General features: G+C 37.8%; 1 protein-coding gene across 1 annotated transcript in view; it reads right to left on the minus strand.

The window, feature by feature from the left end:
- Nucleotides 1–18,363, minus strand: part of LOC127835614 (polycystic kidney disease protein 1-like 2) — a 31,568-nt gene extending 13,205 nt beyond the window's left edge. The window contains exons 1-14 of the mRNA XM_052362051.1: nt 18,075–18,363; nt 16,863–17,013; nt 16,107–16,291; nt 15,295–15,459; nt 14,745–14,924; nt 13,745–13,863; nt 12,896–13,072; nt 12,139–12,303; nt 11,165–11,314; nt 9,078–9,248; nt 5,527–5,754; nt 4,710–4,883; nt 3,892–4,119; nt 2,918–3,151 (exon numbers count right to left, since the gene is read on the minus strand). Coding sequence (XP_052218011.1) covers nt 2,918–3,151; nt 3,892–4,119; nt 4,710–4,883; nt 5,527–5,754; nt 9,078–9,248; nt 11,165–11,314; nt 12,139–12,303; nt 12,896–13,072; nt 13,745–13,863; nt 14,745–14,924; nt 15,295–15,459; nt 16,107–16,291; nt 16,863–17,013; nt 18,075–18,363 — 2,616 coding nt within the window. The remainder of the gene's footprint in view (nt 1–2,917; nt 3,152–3,891; nt 4,120–4,709; nt 4,884–5,526; nt 5,755–9,077; nt 9,249–11,164; nt 11,315–12,138; nt 12,304–12,895; nt 13,073–13,744; nt 13,864–14,744; nt 14,925–15,294; nt 15,460–16,106; nt 16,292–16,862; nt 17,014–18,074) is intronic.
- Between the last annotated feature and the right edge of the window lie 281 nt (nt 18,364–18,644).

Below are 18,644 nucleotides of genomic sequence, written 5' to 3' on the forward strand. Positions count from 1 at the left end.
TATTGTTTCCCTATATAATTCAATGTAAAAGTGACAACTTTAAGCGAAAATAAATGCAATATTTTGCACATAGAGACCCCCATAACCATACCTTTTCTTAAAAGCCATTCTTAGCGGAATCGATTTTTGCAATAAAAGAGATATGTCATGTTCAAACCAAGAAAGAACTTGACAGGAATCAAAATCGAATGTTTTTGCTTTTTTTGTTCGGCCGTTTCTTAGTGGAATGTAACCTTTGTCAGTGCAATGCTTTACTTTAGTCTTCAAGTTTATCATATTTCAGGGACTTAGTATCTCCGAGAGATAAAACCCAAACAATAGTTTGAAGTGTAAAACATGCCTTCCTGTCAACTATGATATTTTTTTAGAGAGTACAGCCCTACATGAAACGATTATTTCGTATACTCAACGTGGTTACATTTTCCACCATTTTTTTCGCACCGGTGTTATCTCTTTTATTGCCCAGTGTAATGTATCCGAACGTTGGCACATAACAACATGTTGTATGCACATTATATTATGTCGTTAGTACAGAACGCATTAGTAAATGCACATAACATAATGAACATGCACAAAAGGAAATAATTACATAAATGCACAAAATATAATGTCGTTTGTACAGAACGAATTAGTAAATGCACATAACAAAATGACATATTCACAGAACGAACTGTCGTAAGTACAGAACAAGCTACTAAATGCACATAACATAACGACACATGCACAGAACAAAATGACAAATGCACACAACATAATGACAAATGCACACAACATATTGAGAAATGCACATTACATAATGACAAGTGCACACAACATAATGACAAATGCACACAACATAATGACAAATGCACATAACATAATGACAAATGCACACAACATAATGATAAATGCACACAACATAATGACACATGCACACAACATAATGACAAATGCACACAACAAAATGACAAATGCACACAACAAAATGACAAATGCACACAGCATAATGACAAATGCACACAACATAATGACAAATGCACACAACATAATGACTGACAAATGCACACAACATAATGACAAATGCACACAACGAAATGATTCATGCACTTAAACAAATGTCGTTAAAACAGAACGAGTAAGTAAATACACACAACATAATGACAAATGCAAAGGACGAAATGATGTATGCACATAACAAAATGTCGTTAGTACAAAACGGGTTTGTAAATGTACACAACATAATGACGAATGCACACAAAGAAATGATGTATGCACCTTACAAAATGTCGTTAGTACAAAACGATATTGCAAATGCACATAGCATAATGAAAAATGTACAGAACAAAATGATGTTTCTACAGGACAAAATGTAGTTAACACAAACCAACTTAGTAAATGCACAGAACATAAAGACCAGTGCCATCAGAAGGAAGCATTGGCGTTCCATATTCGGGGCTGGCCGATGTGTGGTGGTGTAACCTTTTGAATCCATACAAATCAGTTTAGAATCTCGTTGGGGGCAAATGTTTTCGGATTTTTTTTCTTTTACTGTTTGTTTCACCTCAACATTTTGTTAATAGGCTAAAGTCTTTTAAATTGAAGCACACTTCAGAAAACGCAACAATGCGTGAACAGTTATGAAAGTCTATGGATTGTGCATATAACTGCATGTGCCTAATACACCGATAGGTGATGTAAAGTTTCGTTTACAAATGCATGTTGGATTAACATTTAAATGAGCGAATAAATTGTTTACATTGTATGCTTTAAGCAAAAAATGTTTTCGAATACATCCATATTAACGTAATGAAGAATATATCGAATCCTTAATAAATGTCCGGATAGATAAAAATCTAAGTGTCCTTTTATTATACCAGCAATTCTTCATTCCACTGATCAGATGATCCTTTTAATTAAATGCCAAATACATTAAAAAGTAATTTGGCTGTTGGAATATACGTACGTTCGGTTGCTTAGTGAAATCTAAAACTGTCCATACACTGGAGAAATCATTACGCAATATGTTATGTCAAGTATGTCACAAAGCAAATAAAGACAAACCGTTCAAAAACAATGATTAACATTGAGTAGCTCTCTTGAAAACCTGGGTTAAGTGCATGTGTGTAAAGCGTAGATCCAGATTAGCTAGCATGTGTCTAAAGTGTCGTCCCAGATTAGCCTGCATGTGTGTAAAGTGTCGTCCCAGATTAGCCTGCATTTGTGCAAAGTGTCGTCCCAGATTAGCATGCATGTGTGTAAAGTGTGGATCCAGATTAGCTAGCATGTGTCTTAAGTGTTGTCCCAGATTAGCCTGCATGTGTGAAAAGTGTCGTCCCATATTAGCCTGCATGTGTGTAAAGTGTCGTCCCAGATTCGCCTGCATGTGTGAAAAGTGTCGTCCCAGATTAGCCTGCATGTGTGCAAAGTGTTGTCCCAGATTAGCCTGCATGTGTGCAAAGTGTTGTCCCAGATTAGCCTGCATGTGTGAAAAGTGTCGTCCCAGATTAGCCTGCATGTGTGCAAAGTGTTGTCCCAGATTAGCCTGCATGTGTGCAAAGTGTTGTCCCAGATTCGCCTGCATGTGTGAAAAGTGTCGTCCCAGATTCGCCTGCATGTGTGAAAAGTGTCGTCCCAGATTAGCATGCATGTGTCAAAAGTGTTGTCCTAGATTAGCCTACATGTGTGCAAAAAGTGTCGTCCCAGGTTTGCCTGTATCACGTACGACACTTTGCGTCTTGACAGACATGTCATTCAGAAGAGACTTCCTAAAACGATAAATTCCTTAAAAGCGGTAAGTGTCGTCCCTGATTACGCTATGTGGACTGCAGAGGATAATCTGGGACGAAACTAAACGCATATGCCTTAAACCCGGACTTTCCAGAGCGAGGCGCAATTAAACCGATAAGAGAATGAGAGCAAACATTTATGCCTTTCTTACCTTCAGCACATCCAGTCTGTCCTGGCGCCGGGCCCAGATGATGACAAATGCGTAAATGAGCAGGATCAGGATGAGCGTTGCTATGACGGCGGCCTGGTTAAGGGGAGAGAACTTCAAGAACACTGAACTAAAGTCGATGCTATTGGGAGGCACGTGGAAGGAGTTGGAAAACGTCATCTTCTTCATGGCTTTACATTTGCATTCAAGATCACCCATTTCGATGAAGTAATCGCTCTGAGAGAGAATTAACTTATTCATGTAGATACTAATTGATACTCACCCGTATTAAAGGCAGACGTTTATTTGATCCTTTACAGAACTATACAGCGTATCCGTTAAATATACGATTTGGATGATGGCATACTTTAAAATGTTGATTAAATGAATGTGACTTCTGCAACAAATGTTCAGTGAACATATCTAAGGATATGTATATCATGCGTGTATGTAGTCTTGATGTTTTAATGTACCCCTAACTTTGTGGCTAACAATATGCTGAGTGTACGTGAAAGAACATAACTTACATCACACTCCCTTCCGCTCCACTTTAAATTAACCTCGTCCCAAATGATGCAACCAACGGCCACGACGGACATGTCGAATGTCGTTAGTTTTACGTTCGTGGCGTCAGTGGAGCGATTGCCTGGAATAAATAGGAGAATAAAGGCATTTGCGTTACGTGTTGTCACATATGAGCATGTGCAGTTCGCATAGTCAGTTACTTTCCGCCTTAACTGGATTTTCGCTTATAAAAAACTTACTTTAAATGAAAAATACCATTACAGCGGAAAGTGTCGTCACTGATTAACCTTAGTGGAGCGCACAGGCTAATCTGGGACGACGCTTTCCGCACAAGTATAAAACCTCGTTTTTCCATAACAATAAACACAATTTCAATAATATTGGTTCCGGCAAAATGAAAATGAAAGCAAATATCAGCCTACGTGTAACTGACATCGCACACGGCAACCTACGTGTACCGGACAGCGCACACTGCAGCCTACGTGTACCGGACAGCGCACACTGCAGCCTACGTGTACCAGACAGCGCACACTGCATCTACGCGTACCTGAGAGTTCCAGTCCCAGACACAGCTTGCAAACTCTAGCGCTACTCTGACGTTCTTCCGGAGTGAACTTCGCCGACCAGTTGGGGGCAGAGAGGACCTTCTTGGAGTTATAGTTAACCCGACTGCAGAAGCCCTATCAGAGCGATTGATAACGTGGTCAGCATTATAGAAGTAAAAATAGTATCATCTGAGTGGGATGAAAAATAAACACTAGGAATGGGGAGTTGTGTATGTGTGTGAAATATCAGCAAATATGACATACGCATCGATTCCAAACTTCAAATATCTTCAATGAGTGGAAATATCACCTTAAATATTGGCAATTTATGCCACATTAAAAAAATATTCAAAGAGGTTGTATTAGCTGCTTACTATTTAAATTATGTTCAAAAAACATAAAAGAAATATGACACGTGCTGTGGGAGAACTGGCCTTAATGCATGAGAATAAAGTGTCGTCCCAGATTAGCCTGTTCAGTTCACAGAGGCTAACACTTTCCGCTTCTATGTATTTGTTCATTTAAAGAAAGTATCTTTTTAAGGAAAATCCAGTCTAAGCGAAAACTGTTGTGCCAGATAAGCATGTGCGGCGTTCGCATGCTAAACTGGGAAGACACTTTACGCACATGCATTAAGCCCGGTTTTCACAGAACGCGTCTCATTTGAATCACTTTAAGTGCATTCTAGTTTAGTCGCCGGGCTCTGTTCGACACGTGACTCCTACCTCACATGCCAGATACGCCGTGATAGACTGTATGCCGGGGGCGGGTCGCAGATTAATGTAGAGGTCATCTTCGGGGGCGTCGATGAGCACCTTGTGGTAGGTGAACATCCCCGAAGCGTCCTCCGGATGCACCAGAGCGCTAGCGTTTATCCTCGTAAATGAGGCGCTAGCAACCTGTGCGAAGAATAGCTCGCCATTATAAAATTCACACACGTTTGTTATTAGTTTTTTCAGATAATGTATAATCTGTATCGATTATTTAATATTTACACCAGAAAAGAAAAATCAGAAAAAATCTGAAATAGCGTTAGGTTTAATAACTTCACGGTACAAACGTTTTCTGACGAGTATTGACTAAATGTGCCCCAGTTCTTTCTTCAAAAACCTATATCCATGAAAGAATATGTTATTTGAAAGACTGTTTAAGTTTGTTACCTTGTGAGTTAAAGTTATCCGCCCATTTAATTCGCCGGGCGCATTTAGGATGAGCGACTTCTGCTTTCCTATAAACGCAGACGGTCGGCTGTCATCGATGAGCATTGACGTCTGCTCGCTAAGCTGAAATAAACGTTCCAGCATCAATAGAAACATAACATTCGGTCAGTATTCATAACTGTAACTGAAAACAAAAGAGCAAAATTATGTTAACCCTCTGGCATATACCATTTTTTCTTAAGGCCAGATATGCCTCGTTAAGTCTGTGGACCACATCATTCCGCTTTATAAATCATGTTATGTGTGTCACAATACATGGAACTCAGATTGTATAAATGCACATATGCCCTTCTGCGTGATACGAGGAAATTCATGCACTTACGACAATGGAAGCCCTGCTAGTGGAACTTAATGACATATGTTCCATGTTGATGATCGTGGTCGCTGACTCCAGGTTCTGTTTCAGCAAAGCGGTAGCCATGTCCGTCTTGAGCTTTGCCGTGTTGCCGCCCTCTCCGTACTCCTTCGTGCAGCCGTCACACACCAAACTCTCACTGTCATCGACCAGGTCTTGCTCGAACTCTCTCCTAATTACATTCAGTTTGGTTGCCTTAATATAAATAGATTGAAAACGTTCTTCACTCCACTCAGTTTGATTGCCTTATCAAAAAGAGCATGAAAGCAATCTAAGCTCCACTCAGTTAAGTTGCCTTAATACAAATACCGGTAGATCGAAAGCGTTCTTCACTTAACTTAGTTGGGTTGCCTTAATTGAAATAAAACGAAAGCATTCCACTCAGTTTGGTTGAATTAACAACATAATAAATTCAATTCACTCAGTTTCTGTTTGGATGCCTTAATAGAAATATATTGAAAGCCTTCTTCAATTTACCGAACTTTGTTAACTTAAAAGAAATAATTTGAACGCGTTCTTCACTTAACTCAGTTTGGATGCTTGAATAGAAATAGAAAGAAAGCATTCTTTACTCAACTCAATTTAGTTAAAGTAAAAGAAATAGACTGAAAGCCTTCTGCTCTCGACTTAGTTTGGTTGCCTTGATACAAATAGAATCAAAGCGTTCTTCACTCCTCTCAGTAAGGTTGCCTTAATCGAAATAGATTGTAAGCGTTCTTCCCAAAACTAATTTGTGTTGCCGTAATCGAAATAGATTGTAAGCGTTCTTCCCAAAACTAATTTGTGTTGCCGTAATCGAAATAGATTGTAAGCGTTCTTCCCAAAACTTATATGTGTTGCCTTAATCGAAATAGATTGTAAGCGTTCTTCCCAAAACTAATTTGTGTTGCCGTAATCGAAATAGATTGTAAGCGTTCTTCCCAAAACTAATATGTGTTGCCGTAATCGAAATAGATTGTAAGCGTTCTTCCCAAAACTAATTTGTGTTGCCGTAATAGAAATAGATTGTAAGCGTTCTTCCCAAAACTACTTTGTGTTGCCGTAATAGAAATAGATTGTAGGTGTTCTTCCCAAAACTAATATGTGTTGCCTTAATCGAAATAGATTGTAAGCGTTCTTCCCAAAACTAATTTGTGTTGCCGTAATAGAAACAGATTGTTAGCGTTCTTCCCAAAACTACTTTGTGTTGCCTTAATAGAAATAGATTGTAAGCGTTCTTCCCAAAACTAATTTGTGTTGCCGTAATAGAAACAGATTGTAAGCGTTCTTCCCAAAACTACTTTGTGTTGCCTTAATAGAAATAGATTGTAAGCGTTCTTCCCAAAACTAATTTGTGTTGCGCTAATAAAAATAGATTGTAAGCGTTCTTCCCAAAACTACTTTGTGTTGACGTAATAGAAACAGATTGTAAGCGTTCTTCCTAAAACTACTTTGTGTTGCCGTAATAGAAACAGATTGTAAGCGTTCTTCCCAAAACTACTTTGTGTTGCCTTAATAGAAACAGATTGTAAGCGTTCTTCCCAAAACTACTTTGTGTTGCGCTAATAGAAATAGATTGTAGGTGTTCTTCCCAAAACTAATTTGTGTTGCGCTAATAGAAATAGATTGTAAGCGTTCTTCCCAAAACTACTTTGTGTTGACGTAATAGAAACAGATTGTAAGCGTTCTTCCTAAAACTACTTTGTGTTGCCGTAATAGAAACAGATTGTAAGCATTCTTCCCAAAACTACTTTGTGTTGCCCTAATAGAAATAGATTGTAAGCGTTCTTCCTAAAACTACTTTGTGTTGCCTTAATAGAAACAGATTGTAAGCGTTCTTCCCAAAACTACTTTGTGTTGCCTTAATAGAAATAGATTGTAAGCGTTCTTCCCAAAACTACTTTGTGTTGCGCTAATAGAAATAGATTGTAAGCGTTCTTCACAAAACTACTTTGTGTTGCCTAAATAGAAATAGAGTGTAAGCGTTCTTCCCAAAACTATTTTGTGTTACCTTAATAGAAATAGATTGTAGGTGTTCTTCCCAAAACTTATTTGTGTTGTCTTAATAGAAATAGATTGTAAGCGTTCTTCCCAAAACTAATTTGTGTTGCCGTAATAGAAATAGATTGTAGGTGTTCTTCCCAAAACTAATGTGTGTTGCCTTAATAGAAATAGATTGTAAGCGTTCTTCCCAAAACTAATTTGTGTTGCCGTAATAGAAATAGATTGTAGGTGTTCTTCCCAAAACTAATTTGTGTTGTCTTAATAGAAATAGATTGTAAGCGTTCTTCCCAATACTAATTTGTGTTGCCGTAATATAAATAGATTGTAAGCGTTGTTCCCAAAACTACTTTGTGTTGCCTTAATAAAAATAGATTGTAAGCGTTCTTCCCGAAACTAATGTGTGTTGCCGTCATAGAAATAGATTGAAAGCGTTGTTCCCAAAACTAATTTCTGTTGCCTGAATAGAAATAGATTGAAAACGTTTTTCCCAAAGCTTATTTGTGTTGCCATAATAGAAATAGATTGTTAGCGTTCTTCCAAAAACTACTTTGTGTTGCCTTTATGAAAATAGTTTATAAGTATTCTTCCCAAAGCTAATTTGTGTTGCCTTAATAGAAATAAATTGTAAGCGTTCTTTCAAAAGCTATTTTGTTGCCGTTATAGAAATAGATTAAAAGCGTTCTTCCCAAAGCTAATTTGTGTTGCCTTAATAGAAATAGATTGTAAGCGTTCTTCCAAAAGCTAATTGGGTTGCGTTAATAGAAATAGAAAGTTGGCGCTCCTGACTCTACCGAGTTGGCTGTACTAACGAAAGCGCCCTTCAACATACCGAATTTGGCTGCCCTTAAAGAAATGTAATGAAAGAAATATTCATTTCACCGAGTTTTGACTCCCTTATAGAGTTAGAATGAATATGCTTTTTACTTGATCGAGTCTGGATTCCCTTATAGAAATATAACGAAAGCGCGTTTTATTTCTCTCAGCTTTTTTTATCTAACAGACATAGAATAAAGCGTCATTTACCCCACAGTGTTTAATTGCCATAACGGCAATGGATTTAAAGCGCTTTTAATCTTACTTAGATGCCTTTAAAGCAATAGAAAGAAATAGTTATTTATTCCATTTATTTTGGTTTTCAATCTTATGTGTAAAGAATGAAAGCGCTTTTCGCCGAGTATGGTTGCTTTACCAGAAATGAAATAAAAGCGCTTTTCGCTTAATAAGTGCGATTGCCTTATGATAAATAAAATGAAAGCGTTCTTTACGACGCTGCGTTTGGTTACCTAACCATGTATTAAATGCAATTTTTATTAAGCCTCCACTGTTTGATTGTCTAAAAAGAAATGGAATGACAGCGTTTTACATCTTACAGACTTTGGTTGCCTTAATTAAAATAGAATGAGCGCGCTCTTTTCACTAAAATCAGGTTGGTTGCATTAACAGAAATAGAATGAAAACGCTGTGTTTACTCATTTTGTCATCGACAGCGTATGCCTTGAAATATGTCAAATAAAGAAACTAGAAATTATGCATACCTCCAATTTAGCTTTTTTAGCTTTATACTCGATAATTTTCTGACTTCGGTAGTACAAGAAGTTCTTAACATCGTCCCCGAACGGGGCGTTTTCTGTTTCCTCCAGCTGATCATCAGAGTAAAACTCCTTTTCTGCTTCCTTTATAAAACGCGCATCTTGAAGGTCGAATACCTAGTAATAATTGTGAACGCTCAAGGTTATTTGTGTGTTTCTCATTTTGATATTAGATCACAAACAAAAAGAAAAATAGAAATCTATGTCGTATTATATTATTGGTCAACTATAGTGATTACACAGTGTTCTTTAAAAATCGGTTGAGAGGCTAAATGGACGCTGTAGGCTTTTTTTAAACATGCATCTGTTTTCATTTCTTTTTACGAACTGTAGCTTTGCCTAATCCGACGAACATATAGTCATTGCTTGTGGCCTTATCCAAAATGTTATTTAAACCGGTATTTGTTTTATGTTTTGCCCGCTTCAGCTAATATAAATTGTATGAAAAACTTACCCCTTGTTATGTTTAACAAACGATGATAAAAATGACTCAACTGTTTATCATGACAAACAATGCCTGCTGATTATAATGTTGTATGTTGTAACGTGTCAGAGAACGGCCATATGACAAACTAGGGTCTACCAGGTGGACGGACATACAACCGGACGGACGTTCGTGGTGATTTCAGTACAACTTCCTTTACTACGTTCCTCGGATCGGTACAAGGTCTCTTCTCAACGAAACTCTAGGAAAAGCAGAAAGTGTTGTCGCTGATTACCATGTGCGGACTGCACAAGCTAATCTGGGACGACACTTTACGCGCATGCATTTAAGCCCGTTTGAACAGAGCGATTTTCATATAAACAAATATTTCCTTGCCTGTTGGAACACCTTTGTTTCTGTAGGTACAGCAGCTGCAGCCATTTTGTTGAACACGTTGACGATTGCTGGAAATAAGTGAGTTCGGCGTTTTATGTCACAGTTGTATAAAGTATAAACATAAGTACGTGACAGCTTTCTATTGTTGAGCGGCGCAACTGTTGCAATTAAATTGAAATGCAAATTTACATTTGTTACGCCAACTAAAGCTATAATGCTCAAAATCAAAACCGTATAAATATATTCGGTATAATACGACTTGTCTTATTGCAGATGTACAATTTGAAGGGAATTTAAAGTAATATATGGTTTTTCTTAAATACTTCAAACTTGAAATGAACTAAATAGAGGAAAACACACACAAAAAAACAAAAACAAAACATCAACACATTATAAGCAATAAGAATGAATCCTGATGATGAGGTAGAAACCCATAAAACGACTGCAAGCGGAAATGACGCCCTTCAGGAGCATATTCGGACTGCCCGGGTTTATCAGGGGCGCCACTTTACGCGCAAACATTAAACACGGATTTCCACTACAAGACCCAAATGTAAGTGTACCTGCTTTTAGATTTTCTGTCGCGAGCGAGCATTCTTTAGAATTCACGGAAGAGTCTACAACTGGCTTGATGATTCGTAATACGATGTCCTGTTTGTTAATAAACACACATAGATTAAATCAAATGTAAACATGCCAAATCAAATTAAGATTAATGATAACTTGTCCGTCAAAATTTTATGTGGCCAATGTATGCGAGAAATAGGAATTGAAAGTTCTGTGTTTATTATGAAATAAAGAGATGCTTTTAAGCATATAAACAGCTCATCCTTTAAAGTATATAATTCGATATGCTATTATACGTTGTGTGTGTTGACCTCATAAGAAAATGTTACTTAATTTATTGACGGCATATACTATACAGAAAGAAAATACTTAAAGCAAATTTAGCTACTTGATAATAAAGTATAAAAAGATAATTAATCTAAGTTATACAATGTGAGTGCGTGCGCGCGCACGCATGCGTGCGTGTTGTAATGTGTTACATTAATTTTAAACTGTACTCAGCAAGTGGTAATCGTCTAGTTAATAATGCTTTTACACAATAAAAATACATCTTATTGCACAGTAAGGCATGGCTTCTCCTTTTCTGAATTATCGTAAAACAGTTACTTAAGCACAGTTTAACACGTGGGCACTTGAGTATACGTACGAGTGTGTCCGTTTTGAAGTTCTTCTGAGGTTGATCAGCGAAGGTGGCGACGACGGAGATCACTTGTAGAGCAATGTCTGGGCGTCTGGAGAGCTGCTTCTTCTGCTCCATCACAGAGTTCATCAACGTCGTAGTCGCAACGGACATCACCTAATGTTAAACAAATGTTAAACTTTTGAATAGAGTAGTGAAATATACATGGATCGTTGGCTCTAACAGTAACCAAACTAACAGCCATTCTCGACAATATGTCAGTCTGTTTCCATTTCGATAGATCTGTATTGACGCTCCATTGGTGGAAACCCGGGAGAGGGTACATTGTTATTCGAAGTTTCCTATTTTAATGTGAGGACTTGTATGATTCTTGACAAAACAGTTTTCGAAACGCTCTAACAAAATGACCTTTAGTATCTCATATTTATATTTGAAAATTAACAATTACACGCTTATAAATATCATTTTTGTAAAAAATGTCCATATGCCTTTTATCGCATATGTACGTGTATGCTGATTGTAGTAATAAATTAATCACTTGTAAACTTGTATTGAGGTAACATTGGTGTTCATGTTTTAAAATTAAGAATCTTTTTTTCATAAGATTTTCTCGAGCTATTTGTGAATTTGAAAAACAATGTTGCCAACATACTTGTTATTGATTTTTTATAATGCAATTTGATTGCTGATTTTATGCATCGCTAGTTTATTGCCCTTATTCATTTTGTTGCTATCAATTTATCAATAAAGTACCTGAATTTTCACAAATCATGTGTTTGAATATTCTGTTTTTCTTATGAAGTTTATGAGATTTTTCTCGTATTGGTCCAAGTTTTTCTAGATCCTAATATCAAGAAAATCGAGCCATATGAATAACACCTCCCACAAGGCTTTAACGGACACAAAACGAAGTCAAAAACACTGGCGTGCACAGTACATGATTTGTAAAAAAAACGACCATACTTATTCCCGTTGCTAACCCGTTGCGCAGCTTCGGTACTTGGAGACGGTTTGGCTTCCGCCAGCGCGTTGTCAAGCAGCTTGTTGACTTCCGAAGCGTTAAATGACCCGCCAACTGGAGGCAATGTGATCTTGATACCCAGATCCACTTTCAGTGACGAATCGTTGTTATATATCGAGACCTCCTGATTACCGAAAACAAACGAATGATAAGTATTTGCCATTAAGTTATTGTCTTGTGACAATACACTGCTTTTTAAAATGAAAATAGAATATGGCGTAAAAACATAAAAAGATTGCATTGGCACAATGTTAGATTAAAACGCATCGTTTTTCTACACTGTCTAGTCTAGATACAAATATTTATCAATAAACTGTAAATTAAACGATCTTCAGTTTCATATTATAGTTTGTTATTGAATAGTGTATTTTATCACTGTGTTTCAATTTAATTCGTTGTCGGACTTTTGAAGTAATCTTAGTCGAAAAGCGGACTTTCTAAAGCTAATGTATGCATTAGTATAACCGCAAACCATAACATTATTACAAAAAGGTCGTTGGTGACGACCCGACCGACTTTAGACTCGTCCATTGCAATAGACGCACAACTAAATGTGTGGACTAAATACCATTCGATTAACACTGGGAATTAAAAGACACATTGTTAAGTGTCTCATCTGAACGTACGCAAAAATAACAAGGCCTTTGAGTGCGAATGCCATATTGGAGAATAGCCACTAACATTTAGTAGACTCACGCCTACAGCGTCCCATTTACCTTCGTTACCTCAACTGGAATGTTGGAGACTAAAGACGCGACGATCGCAGCCAAAGTGCTCAAGTCCTTTTGCTCTGTGCTTACGTTCAAGGCAAACGTGCTGTTGGCAAGCAGTGTGGTTAGGTCAGCAGCAATCTTGTTTTGGTCCGTCTCGTAAGGATCAACGGCAGCTGAAACCTATGATTAGATCACTATGATAAAAAGGCAGAAGTGAAATTTCCGTTTGTCTACAACATGTTTTGTTTATTTTATGTTAGAAAACGGCTGATTCGTTGCATAATCAACCTATTTGTACATGTGCTGTGCTTACTTGATTAGCAAATATGCACATCTATATTTTATGTTTTCATTTTAACATGTATAAACATAGTTATACAAACTTGGAATTGTTTATATAAAAACAACAAGAACTATGTAGTCAAAGGGTCAACTGTATACGCAGCCCTTATCCGTTTCATCTTACGAGTGACATCATTGACATTTAAGTGGCGTGACTACATTATGCGTCTTCTGCACATTGCATCATTTAACGTCTTCGGATATATAGAACTGTGAAATAAAATACAGGCTCAATTTCCAACCTTTAAGGGTGACCTTGACATTGAATTGACGTGAGGAGCTGAGTTATGTTCATGGTCTCGATGAGAACCACATTTCGGTAAAGTTTGATGTAAATTGTTGAAAGGTTATTGTTGATCTGAAACAGGTACGAAACAACAGGACGCGAGCATGGACACTAAAATTAATAAAGTGTGACATTGACCTAGAGCTGGTGTAAAACTCATATACAAATCCTTAACAGAATATGGACGATCAAAAGTGGGCACAAAAAAAACAAAACTAACGTACCGTTATGTCTTTTGTCACTTCAGAGTAGGGTTCCATGAACTCGTCCATTATCCTCACTTCAAATCGAGACCGGAAGTTCTGTTCTGGATATTTAACCGCGAAGCACGCCTTCTTGTCCACTATGAGATATATTTGACCCGCGTGATGAGAAAATGGATTTTACGCCAAATGCGTTTAGCGTAGTTGAAGCCCAGCCATCGCATCCGCGCAGTCTTGCCAGGAGCTGTCCCGTCTGCTAAATGGACCATGAAATATTGCACGACAGTATGGTGACCAGGTAGCTCCTGACAAGACTGCGCGAGTATGCAGGCTGCTCTGGAGGTATGCTGGCCACATTATGCATCATACAGATTTCGCACGACGCGGTCATTAAGCAAAGGTTAAACAACAATCGAAGACAATAATATTTATCGATATATTTTTCAGGTAGGTTTTATTATCAAGAAATGTCAATACAATCGGGCACAATTAAAAAAAGGCCCAATATATAAGTTTCTCGGTATAAAAACGAAAAGGATCATGACAATTAGGTGTGACGCCTTATCATTTATGCAGCATATTTGAAACTATTACAAAGCATAATATAAACATGATCCATGCTCCGTGAAAAGTGGGTTTAATGAATGTGCGTAAAGTGTCGTCCCAGATAAGTGTGTGCAATCCGCACAGGCTAATCAAGGACGACACTTTCCGCCTAAACTGGATTTTAGTAAGAAGAAAATTTCTTAAGACAAACATGTAATAAAAGCGGAAAGTGTCGTCCCTGATTAGCCTGTGCGGACTACACAGGCTAATCTGGGACGACACTTTATGCACATGCATTAAACCCTTTTTTACAGAGCACGGACCAAATGTAATAAAACTATAGCGAAGGTTTATCTTGCCTCTGACTGTGTTACGAAAGATTGGACATATAAGCGTAGGCAAAGTAAGTGATTCTAATTGAGTGTTTCTTGCAAACAATACAGAACCGAATACAAAAAAGAAACAGATCGAGTGCCTTTCTTAGCGTTGCAGATGGTTTTTAGAACATCTGTCTCGTTTGTTGTATTGTTGATGAACAGTTGGCACAGGACGTATTCGAGCGCGTCCCCGGTGTCCGTGTTTGAGCGGTATTCCTCATGTCGTTCGTCCCGCCAGCCATTGTAGTAGTAACAGATTGGGTCGATGCCTGCTTTCACTGCAAACAAACGGTATGGAACACATCGAGATTACTGGCGAGATGCTTCTCAAGTACACTAAATGAGCCGCGTTCTGGGAAAATGGGGTTTAAATCATGCGCGTAAAGTGTCGCCCTTGGTTAGATTGTGCAGTCTGCACAGGCTAGTCAGTATCGACAATTTTCGCATTAAGTGGAATTTCTTTAAGATGAAACTTCCTTTAAACGAAAAATACAATAAAAGCAAAGAGTGTCGTCCCTCATAGAATGTGCATACTTTAAGTGTTATATTGTTAAATATCCATAAAACCATGCAATTACAATGCAGAAAATAGATGCTTCGAGGAAGAGGTTAATATTTATCAATCACTAAATTAGTTTAATGTAATACCGGAAGTGATTTCGACATCTTTCCTGTTGGTGAATTTGCACGTGCCTCCATACGGGGGCAAGTTCTTGTAGAAGACGGCCAAAGCCGTCGTATTTGCGTACTTCCCGTCGATTGTTACAGTGCACGACACCCTTATCGTGATATTCTGTGCCATATCATTAATGACTGAAACAGAAACCTTTAGGCCGGACCCTCTTTCTGCAATAAAACGTCATAAATGAACACGCGCGATTTTACCACTACTACTACTGCTACTACTTCTACTACTTCTACTACTACTACTACTACTAGTACTACTATTACTACTACTACTACTACTACTACATACTACTACTACTACTCCTACTACTACTACTACTACTACTACTACTACTACTACTACTACTACTACTACTACTACTACTACTACTACTACTACTACTACTTCTACACTAATACAACTACTACTTTTACTACTACTACTACTACTACTACTACAAATACTACTACTACTACTACTACTACTACTTCTACTACTACAACTACTTTTACTACTACTACTTCTACTTCTACTACTACTACTACTACTACTACTACTACTACTACTACTACTACTACTACTACTACTACTACTACTACTACTACTACTACTACTACTACTACTACTACTACTACTTCAACTACTACTACTGCTACTGCTACTGCCACCACCACCACCACCACCACCACCACCACCACCACCACCACCACCACCACCACCACCACCACCACCACCACCACCACCACCACCACCACCACCACCACCACCACCACCACCACCAAAGAAAACTCACTTTCAATAAGTGGATTTGTGATTTCTGCGTAATTTGCCCCAAAAGGGCTTTGTTCCACCTTCCAGAAGTAAGTCGCGCTGCTGTTATCGGCGTCTGTTGTAAGGATTCGCACGTTTACAGTCAAGTCTTGCAACGCCAGTTTCACAATACCATATTTTCCCTGCCGGCAGTTGGACCCAATGCATCTTAAATGGCAAAAATAATTGATGAATCTTCAATGTACGTAAGGTTTTATTTATGTGGCATGCAGCCAGTAGTAGAACAATTGTGAATATATTTCCCCATATTATAAAAAAACAATTGTAAAACTGTTGGCTAAGATACATCGGTAATTATTGTTTGTACAATGGGCTGTACTACATTTTATTGTATGCACCTTTCATGGTAACTGCAAACGTTAACACGTGTCGAGTTTTCCACCAGATAGTTGTGCCAAAGTTAACATTTCAGATTTGCAGAGATGCATGTTTCTTTTCTACGACTTATACTTAAATGAGGGTGGACTGTGGCTTAACATAACAATTGCTTTAACCCAAATTGCATAAATTATAATGAACTATATTCACATACTCATTTGGTACTTCTGTAACAAAAATAAAATTTAATTTCGAAAAAAGCTTAGGATTTTCACAGTCTTTATAAAGTCATAAGTCTCCTTTCGTCGACCAAAACTTATGCTGAAAAGAAAAAAACAAACATGATGGTCTGTTTGTTACACTATCAAGTAATCACGTCGTTTAAGAAAAGATCACATACTCGATTTTCGAGTTCAGAGGCTCCTTTTCTATAACCTTGATAGCTTGCGACTTGACTGCTGTCCTTTGACCTTTCGTCCAGGTCAAAGTGAACACATACCACTGACCGATCTCGAGGTTACCGGTCGGCTTAATATTTACGAAGTTACTTCCTGAAAGGAACAGAATCGTTGGTGTTTGTAAAATTAAAGGCACTGACAGGAAAAGATACATACATTTTAACAAAGATTTATAAAAGAAATCGATATGGAGCATTTTATTTAAATAATCAAGATATATGACATACATAAAATAAAGCATAATTACCAACTCTTTGTTGGTGTCTTTTATTCAAATGACAACTGACTCACTTATTTTAAGTCTATTGTTCACGTTTTGATTTACACGTTTTGTATAAAGAAAATGTAATATCTATATAATGTGCACCAATTTTATATGAACGGAAATATAATAACTTTTACTGTACCATACATGAGCTTTGTACCGTATTTATTGGTAAATGGGATAAATGCTGTAAACCAATAAAGAAGTATTACGAACTTTCAAAATATAAACGATAAGTTTTCCTATTCGATTAACATTCGTGCAGTAGTATATATAATGATAAAGTATCGCTCGATTGTTCATTGTCGGCTCGGATACTACTTACATGTACCCCTGGCACTCTTAAGTATACTTACATGTACCCCGGGTACGGTAAATATACTAAACGTACGCGGTCGATATTAGACTGTACCCGAGTTGTATTCCCGCCCAAAATCCGATGTCGTAAAACGAGCTACCGATTACCGCAAAACGATATTGTTTAAACAAACTTCTCTTAAAAAAAGTGCATCTACGTGCTGTATGAGTATGAGTTTCGATAATCTATAGGCCATATAACAAAAAATCCGACATACGTGTGAACATAATTAATTACAAAAATAGCTTACAACGACCGATTTAGCGTAAAAAATTCCAGGGTACGTTTTAGTATATTCACCGTACCCGGGGTACATGTAAGTATACTTAAGAGTACCCCGGGTAATAGAAAGTAGTACCCGAGCCGACAATGACCAATCGAACATAAGTATCTGTTGAAAAAGTTCTGTATAGAAATGTACATCGCAATGTCGTTATTTAATAGAGAATTAAAATAAATAAAAAACCTTTACAAATGGCATAAAAAAGCCACCATACGAAAATATGAGGGATATAAACAGCTTGTGTTTACCCGGCGTAGGTATCTTATAAGTGCAACCCGCTTCCTCCACTGCGCTCATAATTGCCGCAATGTTGCCCTTTGGCACATTGTCGGCCACCATCTCGTCCGTGAGGCTTGCCGCGGGAGCGGTGATGCAGGTCCATGACCAATCTGAAGGAAGACTACCTATGGCCGATAGTTTAACAGCCGGATCAACAGATCGGCGGGCATCCAGGATAACGTTCCACTCCTTGTACACGGTTTGTACCGGGTTAACACCTCCGTTTCCATCCTCAATCACGGGCAGCAAGTCTTTCATTGTGTATTTCAAATACATTCTATCGGTGTTTTCAGGTTCGCTTTCTTCATTTGGAAATTGTGTGGAGAACTGAAACTCGTAAAGTCCCATTTCATAGGTGTCTTTCCTCGCAACAATTGTGGTTGTAACCGAGGTTTCGTTTCTATATTTCGGTACTGATGTGTTTACCACACCGTTGACTATTGGATAGACAAGCCACTTCGTGGTATACTGTGGCTTACAAACACCAGTTAGAACAACCGTAGCAAAAATCTGCAATTTACATATATTCATATAAAGTT

Source organism: Dreissena polymorpha, chromosome 6 (genome assembly GCF_020536995.1).
Source record: "Dreissena polymorpha isolate Duluth1 chromosome 6, UMN_Dpol_1.0, whole genome shotgun sequence".
NCBI classification, from domain to species: Eukaryota; Metazoa; Mollusca; class Bivalvia; order Myida; family Dreissenidae; genus Dreissena; species Dreissena polymorpha.